At 38.5% G+C, this 21550-nt stretch overlaps 3 protein-coding genes across 3 annotated transcripts in view; all 3 read right to left on the reverse strand.

The window, feature by feature from the left end:
- The window catches only part of LOC124170019, a 65198-nt gene extending 53134 nt beyond the window's left edge, over positions 1-12064 (reverse strand). The window contains exons 1-4 of the mRNA XM_046548704.1: positions 11712-12064; positions 10239-10461; positions 9534-9621; positions 398-848 (exon numbers count right to left, since the gene is read on the reverse strand). Of these exons, the coding sequence (XP_046404660.1) occupies positions 398-848; positions 9534-9621; positions 10239-10461; positions 11712-12064 (1115 nt within the window). The remainder of the gene's footprint in view (positions 1-397; positions 849-9533; positions 9622-10238; positions 10462-11711) is intronic.
- A 634-nt stretch (positions 12065-12698) lies between these two features.
- LOC124170020 lies at positions 12699-16432 on the reverse strand. Its single transcript, XM_046548705.1, has 4 exons — positions 16423-16432; positions 14437-14631; positions 14286-14349; positions 12699-13083 (listed from the first exon to the last, which is right to left on the reverse strand). The coding sequence occupies exons 1-4, from the start codon at positions 16430-16432 to the stop codon at positions 12828-12830; spliced, it is 525 nt and encodes a 174-aa protein (XP_046404661.1). The 3' UTR covers positions 12699-12827.
- A 2623-nt stretch (positions 16433-19055) lies between these two features.
- Positions 19056-21550, reverse strand: part of LOC124170021 — a 343638-nt gene continuing 341143 nt past the window's right edge. Inside the window, exon 15 of the mRNA XM_046548706.1 lies at positions 19056-19510. Within this exon, the coding sequence (XP_046404662.1) occupies positions 19056-19510 (455 nt within the window). The remainder of the gene's footprint in view (positions 19511-21550) is intronic.

Raw genomic sequence — 21550 nt, forward strand, 5'->3', positions numbered from 1 at the left:
TCTGTAGCACAATCATGATTGTGGTACATGTCGTCATATTATGAGTGCCAATATTCTAAAGTAATACCTATCATGTAACACCACTTTTCAGGTATTTTCTGTTTTGAAATTCAGCTATTGTATTTTAATTACATAGTGATGATATGAAAGATGCTTTTGTCAACTGACTCTTTTACAGAGTGATATCTTTAAAAGTGGTTTTCTTGTTGCCTGGAATTAAGTCATATTTTTCTTGGAGCCTATGGCATCAGAATCGATGGAATAGGTATTGGTAGAATCGGAATAGAAATGTCAGAATCGGAATCGGGATCGGAATCGGGATCGGAATCGATAAAATTTTGGAATCGACCCATCACTAGTATTAATATATGTATTCTATTAATTAGTGGATACTTACGTGACTCCTTTTGCACCGTCAACATATGGGATATCATCCAATTCGGTGAGACTGGTTCCAAAAGCCTTCGCATCCTCTTCTTCGAAGACGTTGCGATCTTCGTAAACAAAGTACCAGGCACAGATATCTTGGTCATGTTCCGCACTCACTTCTTCCCTCTTGCTCGCCCGAACGTAGTCTTCAATGAACTTGTCCAGCGACCACCTCAGATGGAGCAATAAGCGATTTATGTAAACAAGATCATTTATATCACAAATGGATTTCAAGTCATTCGTATCTGTAAGCTTCTCTTCTCCCAAATATTCAATGCGAAACATGGAACACTTCTCGTCACCATCATCTTGGTAAATGTTTCTTGGGTCAGTTTCAGGCCCAAGAAGGCACGAAGTTGTCTTCAGAGCTTCCTCTAGAATGCTGCCAATGTATTCAGTACCCATATCGATAGAATCACCTAGGAAGAATGAAATAAAACTTACTTTTGCATCATGACAATTCATGTTAACGTTTGGCATGAATTTTCTTTACAAAATAACAAATTTGTGCAATAAAAATTTACATAGAAGGATCAAATTTCAAAAAAATAGACTATATAATCATTATTTCACGACTAAATATGAGAGACAAATCCAATGAAGTTCATATTATCAACAAAATCCGATGAAGTTCATATTATCAACAAAGTTACAGCAAAACACTAGTGGCAAAACTGCATATCAAAGTCCCTTTTAATATACAATGATAAAAGCATGAAATGTTAATTGGAAAAGCACCCTAAAATCACATTGTGTTCGTACCTTAAATTAATATTATATGCGCATCTGTAAATTTCTATTGTGCATTTAATGCGTGTTTAATGAGCGATAATACTGTACTTATTGCGCATAATATAAGCATTAACAATTCCAGACATCATATTCCCACTACAAATGTTTGTTTTTGGAAAAATTGTTTTGTTTTGTGCAAAAAACGTTTATGATTTCAGAAACCAAGACTAAACAAGTTTGTCAGGGGTTGTCCTTCATCCGAGAAACAACGGTTTCCTGAAAAACGTATTATGGTGGTTTATCACGTTTCAAAATGCGTGGCTATAATTGGCTTGCTCTGAATCAACCATTTACATAACATTATTCAGACTTCCAGCCACGATGAGCTGTAAGTGTTGATATCACTGTTGCTTCGCCATGCGACCCTGTGAATTATGTTTCCCTTCTCATCTTGTAGCCCAGCGCTTTGACCCACATACCTCTTCCTCTAATAGGGTGGTTTCCTATTACCGTATTTGCACGAATCTAACAAGGGGAATACACGACCTTCGCATCGCCGATCGAGCTTAAATTTTGCGAATCGGTAGTTTATGGGTACAAATGTAATATGCCGAAGCGAGACGACGCACTTCTCGTAAAATTCCGAGAAAAAAGCAATTAAAAATCGTTAAAAATGAAAGTACGCTATATAACCTGTTTTGAACGCCCATGTTAAACAATAGGGTGACAGCCCAGTGGGTACGGTGTCCGCCTGTGGAGGTGAAGGTAGCGAGATCGATGCTCGCTCAGGGAACTTTTTTTTGTGTTAATTTTTAAGAATTTTATTGTTTAAATTTTTAAAGTTCGTTTTCTTATCTTCGTTACTACTATGGAATATATTTTTAAAAGTTTTTTAAAATATTTAAATCAGGGATGGATCAGCTTGGGATTAGGAACTGAGGATGAAGGGTGGATAGAAACCAGGCGTCGGCATTAGCCTGCTCTTAACGAAAGGCGCCAAGGGGACCACGGCTTAACGTCCCATCCGACGGACGGTGTACAGCACAACTAGTGTAATCCACATTACACGCAGGGATTGGATTTAGGAATGCCCCTTAATTCTTTACCGAGATTTGGATGTGGAAGGCCAGTACACTGCCTCACCACTCCAGTTAAGCCTTTATTTGCAATTTTCAGGATGGAACTCATCATAAAGACATGTAAAGCAAAGTGATTTGCGGCACCACGAACAAGTAGAAAAGGCGTTTTTTCCACAACTGCAACGACTGTCCATAATTTTTGAAGGAAAACACACGTCATTTACATTTACCTAAAATTGTCTCGTGCCAGCGAGCTTCGAAGCAAACATGCATGTTCAATAATTTTCCCGGAAACATATAATCTTATGTGGGTACTTGATTAACCTGTAATAGAAGAATCGAATAATTGGGGAAAGTTTTGCAAATTTTTTCCCTTTTTCGCGGCCGACGGGCAAGAGCGGAAAGGGGTGATGTATGTGTATTTATGACCGGAATCACTTTTGTATGTGTTTGGTTTGTTTTCTGTTTTTGAGTTCATTTGTTATGTTTTATTTGTCTGTGAGCATGTTTGTTTTTGTTTTGATTTTTTTTTGCTGATTTGATACTATGGTGAGGAGAGATAAATAGTAGATTGTTAGGCAGAGAGCCATCTTGGAGTGAATGTACATAAGATACAGTGTGTCAAGTGATATTTTCCTTTGGTTTAATCGCTTTGATACGTTAGGGGTACACACTTCTTTTGAACATAGAGACTCTATCCTTGGATATTCCTACGGATGAGTTAACGTGTGCGTGGCACTATTGCTGGGAGCTGCTCATCGATAAAAATTATATTAGCTGCGAACCACGCGTTCAACATTCCGATAGATCAGCCTTTTCTGCTTGTTCGTGGTGCCGCAAATCACTTTGCTTTACATGTCTTTATGATGAGTTCCATCCTGAAAATTGCAAATAAAGGCTTAACTGGAGTGGTGAGGCAGTGTACTGGCCTTCCACATCCAAATCTCGGTAAAATTCAATCCCTGCGTGTAATGTGGATTATACTAGTTGTGCAGTACACCGTCCGTCGGATGGGACGTTAAGCCATGGTCCCCTTGGCGCCTTTCGTTAAGAGCAGGCTAATGCCGACGCCGGGTTTCTATCCACCCTTCATCCTCAGTTCCTAATCCCAAGCTGATCCATCCCTGATTTAAATATTTTAAAAAACTTTTAAAAATATATTCCATAGTAGTAACGAAGATAAGAAAACGAACTTTAAAAATTTAAACAATAAAATTCTTAAAAATTAACACAAAAAAAAGTTCCCTGAGCGAGCATCGATCTCGCTACCTTCACCTCCACAGGCGGACACTGTACCCACTGGGCTGTCACCCTATTGTTTAACATGGGCGTTCAAAACAGGTTATATAGCGTACTTTCATTTTTAACGATTTTTAATTGCTTTTTTCTCGGAATTTTACGAGAAGTGCGTCGTCTCGCTTCGGCATATTACATTTGTACCCATAAACTACCGATTCGCAAAATTTAAGCTCGATCGGCGATGCGAAGGTCGTGTATTCCCCTTGTAAGACGAGGTTTTTTTCCCTCGTAACTCTTGCAGAAAAGATGGTTCGTCTTATAATCGGATGCAAAATTATCGACGTCAATCGGGTTGCATAATTTACGTCGGAAAAATTATGGACACCTGAGTTTGCCACCTGATAGCAATACAACGAAAAATCAACTTAAAAAATAGCTTAACAGTAATTTAGCACATTTAATTTTGCGTTCAAGTAAAAACATTCCAATTTGGGCAGCAGGCAAAGATTCGGCGCGTGCCGATCAGTCGCCAGGTGCACTTCTGCCGTGTCCGCGAGATTGCCTCCTATACCCTGGGTTCGGCTCCATTCAAGTTAAAGCTCTATCAACTCACAAAATGTTCGTGTGATTGGTTACAATTTACCTAAATTGAAACGTTAAAACCTTGATGCCGTCACGGAATAAACTGCTACAAAGTCGCTGCATTTTTCTCAGAGCAACAGTAAGAAGGCAACATGATTTGCCTCGATGATTAAAGAGATCGATTCAGTTGTGATTCCGTGCCTTTCAGAGTATTACGATGGCGGAGATAATCTTTCCAGGGTGGCTTGCCTCCATACCACCGAGTGTTTTCCGTGTGGGTTTAATAAAGTCAGGTTTCACTTTCACTAGTTCAATTTTTATTAGTCGAAACAACAATAAGACCTAAGTGTCTCGATAAAGTACCACTATTCCTGTCAATCCGCGCCAAAAATCCTTTGTTTCCTGGCACATAGGCAACATAGCCAAACATTCCCGCATTGATCGTTTTCCCCTAGAAAATTTTTTTTCCCATAGTGGAGTTCCAAAAAATGGGGGGTCGTCTTAGAATCGTGTTCGTCTTAGATTCGTGCAAAAACAGTATTTTTTTATTGCCCAAATCGAAAGTTTATTACTCCAGGAGTACGTATTTCACGCTTTTAGATTTTTAAATGACGATATCTATTTTTCGCGATTAAATGAAAAGTGAAAAATTTCAAGCGCGCGAAAACACGACACGTAAGTAGGAATTATGGGAAAAAGTCTGTGCGAGGCATTTCTGGTTCCCCCTCCTGCCTTGTGAGGTGACCTTGGGCGAGGCTCTTGAGCGTTGATAGGACGCAGGATGCTAGCAGGTGGCAGAGTACCTTGCTGGCTGGTAGCGCTTGGCTTAAAAAAGGTTTATTAATACATTATCAAACGAAGAAAACTTTCCGACCTTAGCCAGTTTTAATAGGTGATTATTAAGACATGTTTCCCTGAGCTCTGTGACTCATGCATGCATTGGTAACCTAAGACGATGTATAACTCCTATCCTCTCGTGTAGAAACTAGGTCCCTGTGACATCACGTGGAGTGGAATCGCATGGGCGCCAATCTGGCCTTTTTCAAATGAGGATAAAATTTGACCCTTGCCATTCATCTAAATCGGTACGTCAAAAACCAAATAATTTGTGTATTATGAATGCACTAATGGTGGGTAATGAATCGCAATCAATGCCATTCGTTTTCTTTGATGAAGGAACCCACCCTATTTTCTGAAATAAATTTTGTTATACCAGAGTAAGTATCGGGTTGAGAAACATAAATTGGTTATTGAAAAAAGTGTACTGTATACCCTGTGAAAGCATTTTCAAGAGATTTTCAATTTGCTGTTACTACAACGTCGGTTTGTTGAGACTAAGCCGACAGCTTCGCTTGCACTGCTGCTAGGGTCTCCAGGTTCAAGATTTGCTGCGGCATAATTTATTCTTTGACCTGAAGAGGCTGGAAGTAGTGCCGGCGAAAGTGTCGTCTTCGCCACAACAAACCTACGCGGTGGTATCCGAAAGAGACGTACCACATCGCACAGGGCGGAAATCTCGGTTCTCACATTTTCATGAGGTCTACATCTTTAATTTTGATTAAACGTACCTCTTCCTTTCGCTAACATTTGCATTTCTTTATGTGCAGTAAATGCGGCATGTGAAAACAGTATTAGAACATAATGACGTTTTCTGGAGCATAAACAACTGTTTTTGGGACCGAAGAAAACATTTTTGAGACTGCATGAAAACGTTATAGATGCCGGGTGAAGAGTACTTGTTCAGTGTTTATTCAAAACATTTTTATATAATTTTTTCTGCACTTTTTTTGCCGTTTTTGAAAAGATTTCAAGAAACAGGGTATAATATTTTCACAGAGTTATTCTTGTGTCTAGGGTAATGTACTCACAAGTGTATGGGTAAATATCACCATCATTTTGAGTCAACACTCAAGCGATTGATTTGACGCAACTCTTAAATCCTACCTGCCAGCCATTTCATAGAAGCGTAGTTCTTCTATTTTATATGATAAAAAAATTAACCCTTCTCATAAGTGCCTGTTATCTGTTATGTTCTGTACCATTTTAATATCTTGTCCATTACACCTTAAAGCCCGTACGACACTTTCCAATTTATTGGCCAACAAATCGGCACGCATTATTGATTAAAATATTGGGCGTTACATGCAGTATCACACGTATCAATGTTTACCACAATATTGGCTGAAATATTGTCCTAATTTCCCACTAGAGAATGCCATTTTATTTCAATGATTTTACATTTCATAAGCATCCGTGTAATTTTAATGCTTTAATCAGCAATGAAACTTCTTCTTTTGTACATATTTTAGAAACTTATAGCAAATTTTCAGAACGAAATCAATGTTTTACAGCCAGACCTGATATTTTGCGAAGAGCTATTTGTTTTGACAACTAGGATTCACATTACTGACTTTTGATTGGAGATTGGCTGCGAGAAAATAGAACCTGTTCAACATTCTAAAGTGAGAAATTTTATGCAATATTGTGAAAAGGATATTGGACTAGAAATTTGTGTGCATTAGTTGAACCACAATTCAATGACCAATGGATTGGTCAATAGTTTGGGAAGTATCAATATAACGGGCTCAAGCATCAAAGCAATTAATTACTAGATTTAAGATGGAAATCATCGCAAAGAAAACGAAATTATGTGTTTGCAGTAGAAGAGAAAAAAGGGGGCAAAGACCAAACTTAACTTGGAATTCACAAATTAATGAAGGTAAAGGAGTTCTATTGGCTACTTGGGTATCCGAGTGACCAACAATAAGCAAAGTGCGGAATATATAGTTCTGTTCTGCATAATTTTGGTATCTTCTCTGTCGCACTTTAAGCATTAAAACAGGGGTGGGAGAAGGAGAAGGGTAGCCAGCCTTTGGAACGCGTTATCTCCGTAGGAGTTGTTGACGTCTCAAGCTTCCAAGGCTTTGATTGCGAATTTGTCACCCACCATTGGTTTATTCATAATATACAAATTATTTGGTTCTAGAAATACCGGTTTAGACGAATGGCAAGGGTCAAATTTAATCTCATTTGAAAAAGGCCAGATTGGAGCCCATGCGATGCCACTCCATCGTGACGTCACAGGGACATAGTTTCTACACGAGAGGATAAGAGTTATACATCGTCTGAGGTTACCAATGGATGCATGAGGCACAGAGCTCAGAGAAACATGTCTTAATAATCACATATTAAAACTGGCTAAGGTCGGAAAGTTTTCTTCATTTGATAAGGTATCAGTAAACCTTTTTTCAGCCAAGCGCTACCACCCAGCAAGGCACTCAGCTAACCTCTAGCATCCTGCATCCTATCAGCGCTCAGAGCCTCGATCAAGGTCACCTCACAAGACGGGAGGGGGACCAGAAATACGTCGCACGGAGAGATTTCCCGACATTCATACTTAGCCGTCGCGTTTTCGCGCACTTGAAATTTTTCACTTTTCATTTAATCGCGAAAAATAGATATCGTCATTTAAAAATCTAAAAGCGTGAAATACGTACTCCAGGAAAAACGTAATCTTTCCATTTAGTCAACAAAAAAACAATAGGAAACCACCCTATTGCGATAAAATTGAAAATGGAAGGTTGGCATGAGACCTGAATGTTACTTTAAAAGAACACCCAAGGAAGTTTCTCCATCTTTCTCAGCCATGACTGCTATATGATTGGAACATTGCAGCATGATGTTTGTATGATACGTTTAAAGAAATGAGCATCAAATTTCCATGATGTGGCGATGACCATTAGATGCCTCTTTAGTCAGTAACAGCCAGAAAATTGTTACACAGAATTGCTGTCCTAGAGCGTCATGTAACCTTGTTCATAAATCAACTTGATTACTGCCACTTTTGAGCTCGGCCAGAGTTTAGGTTGGTCCGATAAGGGGCCGTATTCTGTAACTCCAAACCGATCGGTGCGGCACCGATTTGTCGGGTTGGACGTCACACCAACTCCCGGCAAGAAGTGGTGCGATTCCGTAAGAACCCGATCGGTGCGGCACCGACGTGAGGACGAGAGATCGTCGGTAGCTGTACCGACAGCAAAAAGGAGTTGGTACAACCACCGACTAGTGGGTTTCAAGAACTCCCCGGTGAGCATTGTACGTTTTATTTTGTTTTTGCCTCATCACCGAGTAAATAATGAGGTTTGCTGCAATGTTATCTTTTTCTGCCCCTTCGAATACGCCTCTATAATTCACTGTGCCATCATCTATATTGAATACCTTGACAGAAATATAAGATATTGGTTAATAAACATGAAGTTTGCTAACATATAATGACTTTCTCTCGTTTATGTTACCACTTTCACTTGATTGTAATAGGCTTTTATTTCCTCTATCATCATTTATTTGCTCCTTTGACATAAAAAATTTATTTTTGATTAAATATGAGTTTTGCCGCAATGTTATCACTTTATCTCACTCTGAATAGGCAACTATTATTTCACTCAATCATCATTTGGCATTTATCTCCTCATAGAAATAAGACCTTTTTATTTAAGTATGAAGTTTTCCACTACGGTATCAGTTGCTTTCATTTGTAGCAGGTAACTAAATTTCATTTTATCGTCAGCCATTGATTACCTTGACGATGAAAGATATTTGTTAATAAGTATGAGGTTTGCCGCAATATTATCATATTCTCTCACTTGGAATGCGCAACTTAAACACATGTATTTCACCCAATCACGATTTCTTTACTTCCTCATCTTTACACTTCTTTTAATTACACCCAGCTCCATATTTTTATAACAATTTCATAACTTGCTCCTCTAATATGGCATTTACATTTGCTTTTGAACAATATGTTCACTTTCCATGGTATGCTATTTTCGTCTGCCACAGTGCCACAGTACCTTCCGTTGATAACATTTAGACCGAACTTACTAAATGACAACTATATCACCAAATCATGAATAAATAGCAATATACGGAACAAATATTTAAAAGAAAGTACGATCTCAAGGATAGTTTCCATTCATTCATTCCAGCAACAACAATCTCCATCACATACAAACTTTATTGTTATGTTGTAATATTGTTTCCTTCGATTCTGTAGGTACAGCATTACCAACACACATTATATAAGCATTGTTAACAACTTATCCAATATCAATTTTCTTAATCTAACAATAAGTCGTAATTTCCACAAATAAAAAGATGGAGAATGACGACAACAAACTGTGCCAATCAGTCTTCACTTGTAGACACGTTAGATGACTCCAAACTAGGATATATTTGGATTTTCCCTGTTTGGGAAAAAGGGGGAACCGTACCTACTGGTTTGAAACCGACAACCTTACAGAATCGCTGAAAGTGCCGTCGTCGGTACGGAAGTCGTTGTCGGTACGGAATGATGTGCTGTCGGTGGGCTTGAAAGGGAAACTGATCGGTGCGGTACCAACGAAATACAGAATACGGCCCAAGATTGATGAGCTGTAAAGAAAGCGGAATGAGTTATATTTTTCATGTATTCACCTCCATTACGGGATCTCAGTCGTCTGCTGATAATGTCAGCCCATTCCTTCTGCTCCAACTGCATCTCGCTGAGTGCCAAATGTAGCCACTGAAGGGACAAGAAAACAATTTCATCTGAGGTAAACTGAGAGTATAGTGAAGCAGTAATACTCTTTTAAAAATTAGTTGATTTCAAGAAGTTTCAGAAAGTTGCTGAATGAACTTTAGACACACTTTTGTTTTTTTGAATTTCAATAAAAAGGTCGTTTTGACAGAAATGGTATCTCAAAAGGGTCCCCTAGAATCTGAAAAGGATTTGAAAAACGACTGCACGTCACAAGTGATTTTGCATGCGGTGACATGCACGGGTGGAAATTCGCCAACTTTGCATTCTGCCACATCAAAGGTGATTTGCCTCTTACAATGATTGAGCCTCCGCCTCCACAGAAGATTTCATAATCTGCTTGAAGCCAATGGCTTTTTTGCTGTTTATTTGAATTTCAATCCATTGGAAGGAACATGTATATATTTCTCAAAAGAAACGAAAAATTCCCCAGTGAGTAGTCACAGACAGCCAATGAACTTTCTTGAAAAATACGTGGCGTAGGCTTCTTTACTCAACCCTTCGATGCACCTTTGTATATTTTACACAATCAGAAACAAATTTTCAAGGCATTTACATGACTTCCTCACTGGTTAAGAATTCTTTCAACTTTTATCTCATACCTCGAGATCTCTAAGTTTCCACATGGCACAACGTGGGGATTTACAGATGTTGGTCAATGTCTGGATTCCAAAGTCGCTGTTCCCTCCACTCAGGAGGACTGGGTTTGAGCCCCTTCCCTGAGCGTAGTACTCCAGACTGGGCCACAGGACGACCATCTGCTCGATCAAGGATGACAGGAGGACAATGTTCAGCTCCACCAGCTCAATGAGGAGGTAATAAAATCTGAAAGTACATAGAAAAGTACTCTAACTTTACTGCAATTAGAATTATCGTTTGCCTCCGGGAAATATTCCCAAAGCAGCTTACCAAAGCACATAACTCTCTTGATGAATCGTTAACTCACCACAAGTGCTCGAACACACAAAAGTATACCCATTTACCCAAATTAACATTATTGTTTAATTTGTACAAAAATTAATTTTATTACAGTTTTTTCTGCTACGAAGAACGTTCACCCCAGATGGAAAATCCACACGCCAGAAGATTTTGAATACTTTTATTTTTACGCCTAAACCTGTAGCAATAACTAGTATGAGCAAATTAAAACTATCCCTCAGAATATTGACAGATTTTGCATCTTTTGCGGTCAGTCCTATCAACAAAAATGCAAGTGAAGAATTTACTTTACCTTCATTAAGATATTTAACTGCATTTTGGGACCAACTCCCATAAGTGGCTGAGCGTTTTATTCTAACACACATAAATGCCGTTAGCATTTATATTTAGATGCATAACAATTAGGGAATCTCAATTACACTGCAATCTGATGTATTCTATATTTTTCCCAGATTTTGATTCTCAACTGCACTCGACTTTGCCGTAAACTGCACAGTGTGAACATTAGCCACTCGGAATCCGATCGTACGAAGTGCACAGCCGGCCACGACCTACCGGAAACCGGACTCGAGGGGAGTAAAGTGGAGTACTGATAGGGGAAATGGGATAGGGGGACATCAAATTATAGTGAGGTCGGAGTCAGAGGTCAGTCACGGATCCGGGCTGTCATAATTGAAAAGTTCAACAAACTTGGTTGAAAATTTGATTCGACTAAAATATACTGAAAAAACACAGCGAGTATACAGTGAGTAAGTGTTAAAACACAGAAGCGTTATTAAATGTTTACTCCAGCACTTTTTTTACGAAAACAAGTTATCATTGAATCTATACACAAAATCCACTAGTTCATGGTAATAGTACCTCTACAATAACCGTATTTTTGATTGGAATACTACCAACAGATGGTAGCAGCGTTCCATTTTATCACCAAAAGAATATTGTACTTCTGGAAAGAAAATTAATAATTCTTGTGTACGGAACAGGACAGGTTCAAATCATCACATTCGTAAAACTGCAGCAGGTAATATTCCACTGCTTTACCAGTGAAAGGGTTAAGCACCCAAAGTTGAGTCCTACATCTGCAATCCTTCCAATCATATATTGGGATATCCCCATATCCTGGAGCACAGACAAACTGACCAATAAAGAATTGAATGAAGCCCTTCAGCCCCTCAACAGCACTGTGGTGCCTAAGCTTCTTTCCTCCACGCCACATTTCCCCATCCCTCACACTTAGCCGGGCAGTCAATTCACTCACTTGCTCAGGAATAGGCCCTGAAGGTTTAATATATACAGAGAATTCTGATTCTCCCACAGCACCAACCTGAATAATTTCTGATGAATTACTCGGGTCTGCGGTTTCCACATCAAATATTATAAGAGAATATTCGCTTGTGACCAGAACAAGCACTTGAGGTGAAATGAGAGTGGCATCACCATCCAATCCCATCCCACTCCGACATGTCTCCCCTTCCCGACTCTTCACCATTGCTCCCTTCTTTAGACTTTTGAAAAGTCTCCTTCACTTGAAGCCCAAACTCTTCCTCTTCCCCATGACACCCATTCGCTTTCTAGCCAGCCACTGCCTGTGCTTATTTGTGTTGGACCCTGGAGATAACATCAGGGACTTCTTCACATCTGCCACATACCCGACACAAACATTCTTATGGCAAACTGCTGCTGCGACTCTGTAATCATTAGATTCGGAAGAGCCATAATGCCTGGATTTAGGGGCTTTGCTGGCTACAATAGCATTGAAGCTTTCATTGCCTTGTGTAGGGCCACAAGGAGCCAAACTATTGGCAATTTTTCCAAATTTCTCAAAAACTTTGTTGAGGCTTGCACGCAAAGTTTCACCCTCCAAACCTAATCCCCTGGGAAGTCCTCGATGGTAATATGCTACTGGGTCTTTAACAAAGCCACACCACAACCCCCATGAGAGTCAAAGGAGTGAGGGATAACATTCAAAGTAGCTTTCCTGAGGCTTTCTGGATTTCCCTTATTTTGTTGTAGTGCATAACCAAAGCACCTCTGCAAACACTTTATAACAGTTGGAGTCAACTGCTTGTGTGACATCCTCAAACCATACAATGCATTCCCCAAATTCTTTTTCGCATGGTTGATATCGGACACCTTTTCCACATTTCCTACATCCCTCCTAATTTTGGCTGTGGTGGAAGAATCTTCATCGCAGGCAATGGTTCCCACCTTTACTTGAGCTGCCTTCAGAGGAGTGCTGGTGGTCAAAAGCTCTACTGCCAAATCCGCCTCCACTGCCTTGGCACTGCCAGACCAATTCCTGCGACAGTCGTGGTCGACATTAGAGTATGAGCAAGCCTTGCAAGCTGCATTCCAAAAGATAGAACATTTTTTGAATGGATGCCAATGAGACATCCATGTCCAGGGAGGCTGGAATTACTTCTCCCACTCCCTCTCCTTTGCCATCCCATATCATAGGACGCAGCTATCGAGGTTTCAAGGACAGGGGATACCACATTACTTGCTCCTCTGTAAAAAAAAAGAAAGGCTTAATAGTAATGAATGCAATAATAATGATAATACTTGCCAGGCAATTTGCGCCAACAAATATAGGACAAGTCAAGGTATTGAACATGCTACGTACATCTTTTAAATAACTGATAGCATTCAATAGTTGTAATGGCAGTCGGTAATTTAATATACAATCCAATGCCAAGGCCAAAGGGCTATTAAGAGTCAATGCCGTTAGGTCATGGTTCATGTGCATATAATATGTAAAATGCCACATTTAAGATATATGCATGGAGTATTGTGAGGATTTTTGGTAATGTAAACTGATGTCTACAAGGATTGCAAAAATAAAAAAAATTCTGACCAGAGCAACTTAGAAGTTAGCTTGGATACACGAATATCCTATTTTCTATTGTGCTGCATATCCCCATGCTGTAACCCAAAAACTTCATAAAAGTTGCTTTCATACGGCTGTCCTCTAATATTATATTTAGGTCTCCATCAAAGGCGTTTCCAGGTTTTATTTTCAATTTAATGTCAGAGAGTTGATTGATGACAACTAAGAAATGTTATAAATCAACACTTGTGCCTCAGTAATTAATAATTTAGCATTTGGTGATGAAATAAAAAAATTGGTGTCATTAGCGTAAGTGACATTGTAAATATTACTGTTCCCAATCCACAATAAACCATACATGAAACTCATTAACAGCCTGGCCACATATCCTTATGTCACTTCAGATAAGATTGGTAAGGAGTCTGATTCCCCAATTAACACAAGGTTATAACAACAATTCTAACCAAATGCAATGTCTTCAAAATGAAATATTCAATGGCAGTTATTTTTTTACTCCAAAAAATAGTCATTGTGAGAAGTACTTTACTTAATTTCTTATAATATTAAGTGCTTCTAATGAAGTTAGAAGTTTCACACCTATACCTCACCTTATCATAGACCTATTTATGCCATTCATATTCAAGGTTTAGATGGAAGAGGGGACTAGCCTCAACCTCACCTGAATAAATGCATCTATTATTATTATTATTATGGTTACATCTTATTGGTACAATGCACAGTGAAAGAAGTTTGTGTGTAGTGTGCAAAATGTTTATCCACTGCTTAACTCTCAGCAAATTTACCACACTTTCGGCAATGTTTTACGATATAGAACAAGAATGGAGACCAATACTAGTAAAAATGATTTTTCGTTTATACTTACTCTCCCTCGATTGATGTTTCGTCACCAACAAGAGGTAACGCCAGTTCGTTTGATTCCAGAGATTCTAGAACAATAAGAAAAGCTTATTAAAACATTGAATGAAATAAATACCCAAAGAAATGGGCATTCAAATAATCATATCAAAGAATACCTTGAGTTATAGATGCCTCCAATGTTTTTTCAATTGTAGATGATAGTATGCAGCTCTTGTTCGCAACATCTTCAATAGCAGGCCCAACTATCCTTTCACTTCTTTTTAACAGCGACTCGGTTACGGCAGGCACATTAACCTCTTCAGTGGTACGCCCGGAAAAGTTCCGGGCCTTGCCCCACTGCCCAAAACGTTCTACCCCGGAAGATTTCCGTGGTGAACTTAAAATCTAGTTCGTTCACTCCCGAAACCTTTCCGGGGCAATGGTACTATTATGCTAGTAGTTTATATGTTGCCCATTAGATGTCTCACTCTTATTAGGAAGCTTATACCACCTAGCGGTGTTTTTGGGTATTGTTTAGTGATATGTATAGTATGGTGTGCACTGTGCAGTGTAACCCTGAACGATGGCAAAAAGCAAAGAAAAGAAACTTCGCCTTGATGAAATTTGTTCTTTCTTAGAAAGAGAAGATGACTCAGAAAGTGAATATAGCCCATCTGAAAGTCAATCTGACCTAGAGTGTAGTAGCAGCGATGATTACGAGTCATATGAGGAACTATCTGACGCGGAGAGTCCAGACATTTTGCCGCAAAATGTTTCCCCAGGTAAACAAGAACGTAATTTCCAGTGGACTCAATATGACATTGACCAAGCAGAAGATGGGTATGGGAAACCAATATTTGCTGGTGTTGCAGGTGTGTGTGTTCCACTTAGTTCAGATGTTTCTCCTCTGCAATGCTTCGAACTTTTCTTCACTGATGAGTTCGTGCACCATGTTGTCGTCGAGACAAATAGATATGCCAATAAGTGCCGCGAGGATGCTCTAAATTCAGGCGTTGGATCCAATGCGAGGATAAGGTTGTGGAATGATACATGTGAGAATGAAATTAGACTTTTTATTGCATTGATTTTGGCAATGGGTATTATTAGCAAGCCCGAATTGAAGCTATATTGGACCAGAGACTACATACTTCAGACTCCTATTTTTTACGAAACGTTTTCTCTGAAAAGGTTTCAGTTGATTCTGCGTTACCTGCACTTTGTCAATGATGAAGATACGGGCATCACTGATCGCCTCAGGAAAATTAGGCCACTGCTGGAAATGCTTCGATTATCTTTTAGAAAAACCTATTTGCCGGAACAAAATATTTCGGTAGATGAAAGCCTTATGCTATTCAAAGGAAGGTCACTGATGAAACAATATATTCCTCTAAAGAGATCAAGGTTTGGTATAAAAATATTTTTCATTTGTGAATCTCAATCAGGATATGCCTGGGACTTTTTCATTTACACTGGTCAAGGGGAGGAAAGGCGGGGTGATGAAAGTGCTTCGCGGAAACTAATAAGCCATGCTTCTGTTACTAAACTTGTGATGTGTCCCCAACTTATTGCGAAAGGATATGTTATATTCATGGACTGGTGGTTCTCAAGTCCAAATCTATTCCAAGAGCTGCAATCTCATGGTTTCGGAGCCTGTGGAACAGTTGACTTGCGAAGAAAGGAAATGCCGAAAGAACTGCAGACAGCAAAATTGAAGAAAGGTGACGTACTATGTTACACATCAGGAGTTTATTCTGCAATAAAATGGCGTGACAAAAAAGATGTGACAATGTTATCCTCGTATCACAGGGGAAAAATATGTGAGACAGGAAAAGTAGACAGGAAAACCAAAGAAGCAGTGAAGAAACCAGACGCCGTGATAGAGTATAATGCTAATATGGGAGGAGTGGATCGATTGGACCAAAAAATAAAACCGTACGAGTGCCTCAGAAAAAGTCTCCGATGGTACAGGAAGCTATTCTTTCATTTGATGGACATTAGCATTGTAAATGCTCATTTGTGCATGGAAAAAGTGGCAGAGAAAAATGCACTCTCCTACAGTTTAGGCATAAAGTCATTCATGGACTTCTAGAGAAGTATGCCATGGAAAGAAAAGTGGCCAAAGGAGGAAGACCCTCGAAAACTGACCCACCTGTTCGTCTTACTGAAAGACATTTCCCAACGCATATACCAGCCACAGAAAAGAAGAAGTTTCCCAGTAGAGTATGCCGAGTTTGTCCCGGAAGGAAAGAAACTAGGTGGGAATGCAAACAGTGCGGGAATATTCCATTGCATCCCGAACACTGCTTTGAAATGTATCACACAAAAAGAAAGTATTAGATTTTGTTTGAAATAGCAATAACATTATTTGTTTAAATTGGGTATGCTTATATTAATTTACATCATGGGGCACAGTATGATCATACTTTAAATACCTGTAATGTGCTTAATACTATATTAAATATATTTTTGTAAGACGTATTTACTTTTTCAATCCATTTTTAAGCTAAACATTATAAAAACCCGCCCTGGGGGTACAACTTGGGGAAAATTTAAACACCACTGAAGGGGTTAAGGCAGGTAAGGAAGGCGTTGGCATGAGTAGGGCCAATGCAAGCGTCAAGCATACCTGATTATTAACAGCATATTAAAACAAAAGGATTAGTTAAAATCATAGAAATTGTCTATTTTATACAGCTTAAGGAAACAATAAAGCACCTTCATAGTCAAAATATTTCATTATCTTACCTAAAGCAGCCTTTATATTGATGCTATAGGACATGTGATTAGTCTCTGGATTGGTAGTACTTTTTGAGGTACAAACAGATTTATCAATATCACATTGCCTGCAACTGATTGGCCATTTGCTGGCAAGACCAATTACACTCTCCGACAATATATCCAGGAGTGATAAAACATTATCACAGCCCGAGCAAATCAGTTGCTGCGCGAGGAACATCACATCAACAATTCTGCTTCCTAACTATGATGTTGTTGACACCGGAAACTTCTGACTTCTCCCGCGCCGAGCAAATCTTCAGGTTTTCAAATCGTTTGGCTTTCTTTGCTTTAGCAAATCTGCCCTTGTAACGAGCTTGGAGATTATCCATTGCGTAGAATGGATTCTATCGTTGACAAAATGATGATGGCAAAGATGAGCGATAGTGAAAAATGTGAAGGGATGTATGGATGATAAAGATCACGAACAAATGGTTGAAAGGAAGGGTGAAAAAATAAAAATGATGGACGCAATAACTTATGCATAAAGAAACGCTCTTGAAAACCTCAACACACGAAGATGATATACACCACGTTTAATCAAGCTTAGCAAGATACCACAGGGCACGTTGCTATGTCACAGTCAACTGTTTACCAATTTCAATGTTGCCAAACATTTATGCCTTAAATTTTCATCGCATTATATCGCTAAATTAAACCTTATATTCACATTTTGAGATATTTTTCACCAGAAAATATTTTTTCTTTATCATCAATTCATTAATTATTCTTGAATTAAAATGCTTAAGTAATAACTGCTGCTGCTGAGGTCAATATAACCTTTAGTTTACATTATGAGTGTTTAAGTTTCTTTTTGCAAGTTTACAACGATATCTTACCATAATTTCTTTTTAATAGTACTAAATAATTATAAAAAAGCATTTTAAACCAGAATCAACGCATTAAAACATAAAATTTTTATCATATGAAAAGAGTACTTCGAAGCGCAGGTTCCTCCTTAAGAGGGAGAAAAATGAACTGTTTCCGTGAAAGGCAACAACCGATACCCTTTTTCCCTTTCCAACTTCGCCGAGGTGAGTCGCACAGTAGGGGGAGTTTTCACACCACAAGGCTCTTTTAGCCATTTTTATTACTGCGTCCGTCTGATGTGATATTCATTTGTAGCGTTTAGTTTCTTTCTTGAACTTAAAAAAAGGAAGAGATTTTAAAGTTGATTAAATGAAGTGAGAAGTATAGAGTTTTTTTAGATCTACAAAACTTAAGTTTAGTTCTTTAGTTAGTTCGCTTTGTCTACTTGAATTCCAAGAAGATTCAAGATCCAAAAAAATCGTTGATATAATTTATAATAAAAATTCCAAAGTCTCCATAATCTGGCAATTTTGGTAGGAAAGTACTTGCCCAATCATACAAGTGTGTAGCAAAAGGCAATTTTCTGCAGGCAGTAATACTGAAACATGACGACGTCAAAACCTGCTGACTGAGCATGTAGAATAATTGGTTTTTCTGCTTGAGAATTTGAAAGGGCCAAATATTAGGTAGATGATTCATATATGTAGTATGTAATCTTTATAACAGCTATGAAAATTTATGTACTCAGGGCTCTCCCTTGTAATTTGGATACATATATATGGTCGACATAATAAAAATAATAATAAATCTTTATTCATCTGTAGCACAATCATGATTGTGGTACATGTCGTCATATTATGAGTGCCAATATTCTAAAGTAATACCTATCATGTAACACCACTTTTCAGGTATTTTCTGTTTTGAAATTCAGCTATTGTATTTTAATTACATAGTGATGATATGAAAGATGCTTTTGTCAACTGACTCTTTTACAGAGTGATATCTTTAAAAGTGGTTTTCTTGTTGCCTGGAATTAAGTCATATTTTTCTTGGAGCCTATGGCATCAGAATCGATGGAATAGGTATTGGTAGAATCGGAATAGAAATGTCAGAATCGGAATCGGGATCGGAATCGGGATCGGAATCGATAAAATTTTGGAATCGACCCATCACTAGTATTAATATATGTATTCTATTAATTAGTGGATACTTACGTGACTCCTTTTGCACCGTCAACATATGGGATATCATCCAATTCGGTGAGACTGGTTCCAAAAGCCTTCGCATCCTCTTCTTCGAAGACGTTGCGATCTTCGTAAACAAAGTACCAGGCACAGATATCTTGGTCATGTTCCGCACTCACTTCTTCCCTCTTGCTCACCCGAACGTAGTCTTCAATGAACTTGTCCAGCGACCACCTCAGATGGAGCAATAAGCGATTTATGTAAACAAGATCATTTATATCACAAATGGATTTCAAGTCATTCGTATCTGTAAGCTTCTCTTCTCCCAAATATTCAATGCGAAACATGGAACACTTCTCGTCACCATCATCTTGGTAAATGTTTCTTGGGTCAGTTTCAGGCCCAAGAAGGCACGAAGTTGTCTTCAGAGCTTCCTCTAGAATGCTGCCAATGTATTCAGTACCCATATCGATAGAATCACCTAGGAAGAATGAAATAAAACTTACTTTTGCATCATGACAATTCATGTTAACGTTTGGCATGAATTTTCTTTACAAAATAACAAATTTGTGCAATAAAAATTTACATAGAAGGATCAAATTTCAAAAAAATAGACTATATAATCATTATTTCACGACTAAATATGAGAGACAAATCCAATGAAGTTCATATTATCAACAAAATCCAATGAAGTTCATATTATCAACAAAGTTACAGCAAAACACTAGTGGCAAAACTGCATATCAAAGTCCCTTTTAATATACAATGATAAAAGCATGAAATGTTAATTGGAAAAGCACCCTAAAATCACATTGTGTTCGTACCTTAAATTAATATTATATGCGCATCTGTAAATTTCTATCGTGCATTTAATGCGTGTTTAATGAGCGATAATACTGTACTTATTGCGCATAATATAAGCATTAACAATTCCAGACATCATATTCCCACTACAAATGTTTGTTTTTGGAAAAATTGTTTTGTTTTGTGCAAAAAACGTTTATGATTTCAGAAACCAAGACTAAACAAGTTTGTCAGGGGTTGTCCTTCATCCGAGAAACAACGGTTTCCTGAAAAACGTATTATGGCGTTTTATCACGTTTCAAAATGCGTGGCTATAATTGGCTTGCTCTGAATCAACCATTTACATAACATTATTCAGACTTCCAGCCACGATGAGCTGTAAGTGTTGATATCACTGTTGCTTCGCCATGCGACCCTGTGAATTATGTTTCCCTTCTCATCTTGTAGCCCAGCGCTTTGACCCACATACCTCTTCCTCTAATAGGGTGGTTTCCTATTACCGTATTTGCACGAATCTAACAAGGGGAATACACGACCTTCGCATCGCCGATCGAGCTTAAATTTTGCGAATCGGTAGTTTATGGGTACAAATGTAATATGCCGAAGCGAGACGACGCACTTCTCGTAAAATTCCGAGAAAAAAGCAATTAAAAATCGTTAAAAATGAAAGTACGCTATATAACCTGTTTTGAACGCCCATGTTAAACAATAGGGTGACAGCCCAGTGGGTACGGTGTCCGCCTGTGGAGGTGAAGGTAGCGAGATCGATGCTCGCTCAGGGAACTTTTTTTTGTGTTAATTTTTAAGAATTTTATTGTTTAAATTTTTAAAGTTCGTTTTCTTATCTTCGTTACTACTATGGAATATATTTTTAAAAGTTTTTTAAAATATTTAAATCAGGGATGGATCAGCTTGGGATTAGGAACTGAGGATGAAGGGTGGATAGAAACCAGGCGTCGGCATTAGCCTGCTCTTAACGAAAGGCGCCAAGGGGACCACGGCTTAACGTCCCATCCGACGGACGGTGTACAGCACAACTAGTGTAATCCACATTACACGCAGGGATTGGATTTAGGAATGCCCCTTAATTCTTTACCGAGATTTGGATGTGGAAGGCCAGTACACTGCCTCACCACTCCAGTTAAGCCTTTATTTGCAATTTTCAGGATGGAACTCATCATAAAGACATGTAAAGCAAAGTGATTTGCGGCACCACGAACAAGTAGAAAAGGCGTTTTTTCCACAACTGCAACGACTGTCCATAATTTTTGAAGGAAAACACACGTCATTTACATTTACCTAAAATTGTCTCGTGCCAGCGAGCTTCGAAGCAAACATGCATGTTCAATAATTTTCCCGGAAACATATAATCTTATGTGGGTACTTGATTAACCTGTAATAGAAGAATCGAATAATTGGGGAAAGTTTTGCAAATTTTTTCCCTTTTTCGCGGCCGACGGGCAAGAGCGGAAAGGGGTGATGTATGTGTATTTATGACCGGAATCACTTTTGTATGTGTTTGGTTTGTTTTCTGTTTTTGAGTTCATTTGTTATGTTTTATTTGTCTGTGAGCATGTTTGTTTTTGTTTTGATTTTTTTTTGCTGATTTGATACTATGGTGAGGAGAGATAAATAGTAGATTGTTAGGCAGAGAGCCATCTTGGAGTGAATGTACATAAGATACAGTGTGTCAAGTGATATTTTCCTTTGGTTTAAT

The sequence above is a fragment of the Ischnura elegans genome, chromosome 13 (assembly GCF_921293095.1).
Source record: "Ischnura elegans chromosome 13, ioIscEleg1.1, whole genome shotgun sequence".
Taxonomy (NCBI): Eukaryota; Metazoa; Arthropoda; class Insecta; order Odonata; family Coenagrionidae; genus Ischnura; species Ischnura elegans.